This window comes from Urocitellus parryii, chromosome X (genome assembly GCF_045843805.1).
Source record: "Urocitellus parryii isolate mUroPar1 chromosome X, mUroPar1.hap1, whole genome shotgun sequence".
NCBI lineage: Eukaryota > Metazoa > Chordata > Mammalia > Rodentia > Sciuridae > Urocitellus > Urocitellus parryii.
This window is the reverse complement of record NC_135547.1, coordinates 89,534,760-89,541,733: the sequence shown is the minus strand read 5'-3', so window position 1 is coordinate 89,541,733 and position 6,974 is coordinate 89,534,760. Positions and strand designations below refer to the sequence as shown.

General features: G+C 48.1%; 1 protein-coding gene across 1 annotated transcript; it reads left to right on the top strand.

Annotated features, from left to right (window-relative positions):
• The first annotated feature begins 4,849 nt into the window (after nucleotides 1–4,849).
• On the top strand, nucleotides 4,850–5,344 carry LOC113176504 (diphosphoinositol polyphosphate phosphohydrolase 3-beta). The gene has a single exon (XM_077793984.1). The coding sequence runs from the start codon at nucleotides 4,850–4,852 to the stop codon at nucleotides 5,342–5,344; it is 495 nt and encodes a 164-aa protein (XP_077650110.1).
• Nucleotides 5,345–6,974: the final 1,630 nt, after the last annotated feature.

Genomic DNA, 6,974 nt, shown 5'->3' with positions numbered 1-6,974 from the left:
ATGAGGTAGGTGCTCCTGACTTCCTGAGTACCTTCCACATTTTACAGATGAGAAAAACCAAGGCAACAAAACATTAACTTGCATAAGGATGCACAGCTACAGGGAGGGGTAGATTTAAATTCTAGGTCATTTGCAGTGCTGTGTGCCATGATTTTCCTCATTGATCAGTACTACATCACTTCCATTGGCTTTGTTTCCCTTTTGAATATCCAGAAAGTCTGTCAGGTATGTCCTGGTGATCCCTCTCCTGACAGCTGGGCACAGCTGCGGGTACTGTCCAGTTCAGGGGCTGTCACTCCCATTGTCTATACCAGGGAACAGTTGTTTCCACAGGGCTCCCCACTCTCAGGGCTGTACTCCTGAAAAGCAGCCACAGAAGAGGCGCCTCCAGCTTCTTTGGCTTTCTCACTGGGTAAAGCCCCCAAATTCCCATGAGCATGCTTCTACTGCTGCTATCAGTTGCCCATCTGCTCCTCCCTCCTAAGCCAAATGCAGAATATGAGGCCCAGGCTTGCTGGTTTCAGAGCACATCCTCTCAGCTTGGGTCCTGGCTGTCCTAGAATTTACATGGATGCGACATTCCCTTGGGAGCTTGGATTTTCCATGTGGAAACAAAATGTTGAGAGGAGGAGGACTTAACCAAAGGGAATGCCAGGCCACTGTGTATCTCAGCAAGTCTTACCAGGAGGGACATTTGCATAGTGAATGCCAGAGGGTTACCTTGGGATCCAGAGAGTCCCTATGTCTGAATCCTAACTCCAAAACTTACTGGTTTCTTGCTTTCACCTTTATCAGCCCATTTCTGAATCTGTTGGTGGGGGGTTGATACTCAATTTTCAGACTTATTGGCAAATGAAGATTAGGGACATAAAATACAGCTGACCATCCATAATTAAACACTGGCCTAGAGTGACGACAAAATAGTGTCTTCTTTTCTGTATCACTGCATTGCATTGTACCTTACAGGGGAAACTGAAGCTTCAAATTCTTAGGTTCCATGACAAGGTGACAAAGGTATTCATTGCTGGAAATGGAAGGATACTTTTCATTTATTGTACACAAGAACACCATGAAGGACATTTTATTTCACCAAACTCAGTGATCCTGAGCAAACACCTTACCTAAGGGGCAACACTGAACATCATCAAAGAAGGCCACAGCAAACCACAGCTCTGACAGAATAATCCATATGACAAGACATGGTGATATTGTGACAGTGCAGTCTATGGAACCATAATACCTTGCTTTAACATGCAAGCTCCACTCCAAGCCTCAGTGTTCCCTTTTATAAAATGGACACAGTAACTGCCTCCCTCCCTAAGAGTTAATGGGATGACAGTTAAATAACATCACTGGCTTACCGGGGAGCTTGCCACACAGATGCAATCAGCAAAGATTAAATGGCTTAACCTCATTCCTTTCCTTCTGACTCCAGCAAGGTTGAATGACATCCTTTGTAAGCAGAGGTTCGATTTCTAAGAAAATTAATTTCTCTGCTTTTGGTTGAACTTTCATCTAATTTAATGGTTAATATTGGTATCAGCTAATTTTAATGCATGACAAAGCACCCCAAAATATAGTAATTTAAAACAACAATTGCCAAGGATTCTGCAGGTTGACAATTTCAGCTGGGCTCATGTGAGTGATTCTTTTGCTTTCTCAATAAAGCTTACACATGCATCTGGGACCTGTCAGCTAAGGGGCTCTGCTGGGACTGAATGGCCCAGGATGGTCTCAGACATATGTTGGGCAATTGGTTCAGTGTCACCTGGGGCAAATGGGATGAATGAGCCATAGGGCTGTCATCATGCAGCTACCCTAGGTTGCTGTCATGAGGTTTCAAGAGCCAAAAGAGAGAGAAACCCTAGTGTACAAGCACTTTTCAACTCTATGTTTACTTCACATTTGTTGTTATGCTGGTGGACAAAGACAGTTCCAAGGTCAAGCCCACCAACAAGGAGAGAGAAGACATTGCCCAGCATGAATGCACTGCACCCATTGCCCTAAATGTCTAGTGCCACAGTGATGCAGAATTACACAGTTTAGAAAAACAATTAAATATGAATAAACCAGACTCTGCAATGCCGAAATTGTAAAAATGATTTTTTACTCTTAAAGTTATTTAGTTTTTTAAATCATGGTCATTCTCACCACATTCCTCTCAGGTGAATGACAAAATTACTTTGTGAAATTCTGAAAAAAAAAAAAAAAAACCTAACCTGGAAATTTCCTTGTTGTTGTATCAAACGAGTAAGTTGTGGAACTCCCTATCCAGAAACATGCTATGACTTTGCCACCAGGAGTCCAGCCTGCATCTCTTTCCACATTCAAATGTTCCTGTTCCTCTCATGTGCCATGGATTTGTCCCCAGCAGAGGCATGTTGCATAAGCAGAGTCTTCTGTGGAAGGGATGGAACAAACTAGAAAATGGCACCTCCAGTGAGAAAGGGAGATGGGACCTGCAATGTGAAGCCGACTTGGGTCATGGCTGGGGCCTGGGTGGACCACACCTGCTCAGACACCAGCCCAATCTGCCAGCTTTGCTGAAGAGCCAGTTGCTTTTCTCAAATCATCTTTCAGTGCCCTGAGCAGAAGTGCTATCATGCACCACGAACTCCTCACCATACTTTTTAGGATCTCTTGGGATTTTACACATTTTGTGATGGTCGACACTGCCAGTTTGATAGTCATCATTTTTCCTGATGGCATGCATGAAAGCTTCACATCTTCAAAAGATCAGTGTTTCATTCTTCTATTAAACAATTTCTTTGTAAATTTTTTCCCCTGAGGTGTGTCCTAAGAAAATATTCTTTTTGTCAGGAAATCATGATAACATTGATTTCACCAGTTTGGACTTTATTGTTTATAATCTCATCATACCAGAAAGAACTTACAAAAATATTTAGTAATGTGGACAATAATAGGCATATTTATGTTCATCACGATTGTAATGGAATTTTTCTAGGTGTTTAACATCATGTGTGTAGTTGTGAGTCAGGGTAGCACGGAGGGATTTTATTTTCCAGCTTGTTTTCAATGATCAGGTTTGGTTTCCCTGAAAAACTTTTTGATCATCCATCCATCTTGAACAATCATCAGTAGAAACAGTATTTTTATTGAAGTCACTGTTTTCATTTGATCAGGTTCTTCATGTATGACCCAGTCCTTTTTGTCACTTCATGCCCTAGATAGTTTAGGCTTTTGTGGTCCTTGGGAAAAGACCATCGTCTTCATTAGCAATTCTGGGTACACACGGAATCAAGCAGATGCCTGGAAACTAAATGTTTCATGACTGGTTTCCATTTACTTTTCAGTGTCCATCTTCCCCAGAGGGAAGGGATGATTTCAACAAAAAGGTCGGTTTCTATGACCTCCCCGGGACACTTGGCTGATGTCAGCAGCCTGTAAGAGAGAGACAAAGGTCCTTAGTATGCAAAAGACAAAGTTAGGGACATCAGACTGCTTCTCTAGGAGGCTACTACTCGAAGGAGGGACCAGAGAAACACTGAGAAGAAATAAATGGAGAGGGAAGGCTGAAGGCTGCTAACTCTGGCACCTCTGGTGAGGTGCCATTTCTCTTCCAAGTGGACAGGATGAGCAAACAGAGGCGAGAGAGCGCCCAGTGGCTTTGCTGGAGTCACATACCAGACTTTTTCAAGTCAAATTGTAAAACCTGAAGACTGCCATGGAGCGCCACGCACAAGTTTCCCCCAAAGGCTGGCAATGCTTATGAATAAGAAAGACAGAGAAAGGTGGTGGGGGTGTGGATTCTTGGGATTTGATACAAGACCACCGGGGGTGGTTCCCTAGTAGTGAGGTGTCTATGACTGAAAGTTGAAAGGTTTGGAACCAGGAGGCGAGAAATGGCCTCGGGAGGAAACTGAGGATCAGAGAGGTTAGAGACGACTTAAATAGGGGTTTAAGAAACGCGTTGAGGGAAGGCTTGTGCCAAGCAAGACGCCTGGCAAGGTGGAGAACCTGTTGAAGAAAGAAAACCGCATGATGTGACTCAGCAAGAAGATCTTGCCAAGAATCCCGCTGGTCATCTTGCGGACAGGGGGCTCTTCCCATCCACAGCCAGTGCCTTTCATTTGGGGAGATGAGGCTGAGGACCGAGCGGCCCCGGGGTGTGTAAAGACCCGCGTGAGCTTGGCGCAACGTGGGGGCGGGTGGGTGAGGAGCACCGTCCGGCGGCACCACAGCCCCAGCCACGCTGGGCCGAAAGACACACGTGGAACGGTCTCCCGGGCAGGTGCCAATGCGGCGAATCTCGCTGTGTGGGCAGGAGGTTCCCGGCCCCAGAGGTGCGGGGCGCCTGCGCAGTGGGCCTTCGGCGTCGCGCGCTGCGGGAGCCAGGAGACCCCCGCCCCCGCCCCTCGCCCTCCGCCGTGGACGCGCACGCGGACCGGCCCGCGAGCGCGCACGTGAATGCGCCTCACCTCGCTCAACCCCTGCCGGGCGGCTGAGCGACCGAGGGCGGGAGCGGCGCACTGGCGGTGGCGACGCGGTGGGCTGCGTGCGGAGTCGTGGGCTGCCGGGTCCGGGGAGGCGGCGGAAGCGGCGCCTCCAATCAGGCGGCGGGTGGGGACCCTCCGCGCGCCCGGCCGGCGGCTGCCCGCCCCGCGGACTGACTGACGCGCCGGCTCGCCCCCGCCCCCGCGCCCGCCCCCGCGCCCGCCTAGTCTTCCCTCGGCCGCACTCGCTGCTCCCGCGACTCTCTCTGGAGCCCGAGCCTGAGCCCGATCCCTGTCGCTAGCTCTCGCCCTCGCCCTCGCCCGGCCCTTTCTCTGCAGACCGGCTGCTCTGCGGCTCGGCGGCGGCTCCGGCCACTCTGGCGGCGGCCTCCAGGATGAAGTGCAAGCCGAACCAGACGCGGACCTACGACCCGGAGGGCTTCAAGAAGCGGGCTGCTTGCCTGTGCTTCCGCAGCGAGCGCGAGGACGAGGTGCTGCTGGTGAGCAGCAGCCGGTACCCGGACCGCTGGATCGTGCCCGGCGGGGGCATGGAGCCCGAGGAGGAGCCCGGCGGCGCGGCGGTGCGAGAGGTGTACGAAGAGGCGGGAGTCAAGGGGAAGTTGGGCCGGCTCCTGGGCGTTTTCGAACAGAACCAAGATCGCAAGCACAGGACCTACGTGTATGTACTGACTGTCACCGAGCTGCTGGAAGATTGGGAAGATTCCATTAGCATCGGGCGCAAGCGAGAGTGGTTCAAGATCGAAGATGCCATCAAGGTCCTGCAGTGCCACAAGCCCGTGCACGCCGAGTACCTGGAGAAACTGAAGCTGGGCGGCTCCCCGACCAATGGAAACTCCGTGGCCGCGTCCGCGTCGCAGAGCGATCCCTAGTATGTACCGCTCGCGCCCGGACTTCGGTGGTCGCCTGGCTTCAGAAAAGCCCTGCCGGAGGGAGCACCTCTCCTGCCATGTGCGGTCGCACGGGCAGGAGAGAGGCTTCTTTTGTTTCCCTGGCAGACCTCTGAATCACGCTTGCAAATTGTCTCAGTCGCCAGGCACTGTTTTCAGACAATTTGCACGTTTTTCAGACGCTACCAAAATCGCTTCTTGGCGACACTGTAAAATGTTTCCGTAAGCCAAAGCTGCAAGGGGTTTCGTTTAAAGGTGCCTTAAGTGCTGGCCCTGCTCTGCTCTTGGGGGTGGGTGTGTGCGAGCGCCTTGTGATGTTTTGGTTTGGGCTTTTTTTTTTTTTTTTTTTTGTACTTCACATGTTCGTGCGTGAGTGTGCGTGCGCGTTTTGGATAGCAGACGTGTGGTTTGTTTCGGAGTGGAGGCCTTTAAGTGCGCCCTGCTGGATCGTATTATTTTTCCCCCGAAGTTTCCTTTTCCTTCACAGCCTTCCTTCATCCTTGCCAGCAAGCTCTTCTGTGGTGGGAGTTGGTTGGGATCGTTTTAAATTAGAAAAATGGGAAAATTTAAAGCTTGTGCTCTTCCTGCAGTCAGACAGAAAATTTTGGCTTCAAAAATGGGATCTGATGTGCCTCTTTCAGAAATGCCTGTGTCATACGTAGATCGTTTGATTTTTTTTTTTTTTTAATTCCCACCTTAGGTGGTTTTTCACTGCTGACTAGAAATGGCCATTTCCCATGGAGTTCATGAGATATTACCCTATAGAGTAGATATTTCTGAGGAATTGGTAGCAAAACGCATGTGACGACCATATCTTATCATGAAAACTGTATTCATAGAGTATGATTTAGCCTGCTGGACTTCCAATGCCCAGTGCCCATTTCTGGACACCCTGGAAGAACTGGATTCTCTGAGTATGCACTCGTTTCTGATGGAAATCATCTCCCATGTTTGAATTTAGTGATGACCAGGTTAAAGTTCCCTGACTGGTGGTAACCACAGGAATGGAATCTTTTAGGGTGATGGCATCTCAATTGAATGTATTACATCTCTTTGTTATTCACTGTTACAAATTTTGCAACCTGTTAAGACACCTGAACAATTTCTCTTTTAGGCTGAGGATAAGTATTTTGTTTCACAGGACAAAGTTTTTGGGGTGTCAAATGAGAAACTCTTTTTCCTTGGTATCAGAAATCCCATCTATAATATTTCTTCTGGAACTTCTATGTTTCCTCAGCCTCCTCTGAAATTAGGTAGAAGAAAGCCTCTTTTGTGAAGAGGGTATTGGGGTTGCCTGATTTTTAGGGCAGCCTGCAATAGGTTTGTATCTCATTAATGTTGTCGATAGGTATTTTGGGTCACTATTATTCACTATATATTTAAAATTTTTGGCTTTTATTCTCTGTAATCTAAATTCCTCTCCTGAGATGTTTGAGAAAAACACCCATTTTGTTAAGAGTGCATGCCTGGGGATATCTTTCTTTATATAATACTTAACTCTTAAAGTATTCTACAGACCAGTAATAAAAATGATTAATAAAGACAGCAATAATTAAGTATTTTGTTATTCTACAAATTAGCTGTTAAAAGATCATAGTCACTCAGAATTGAG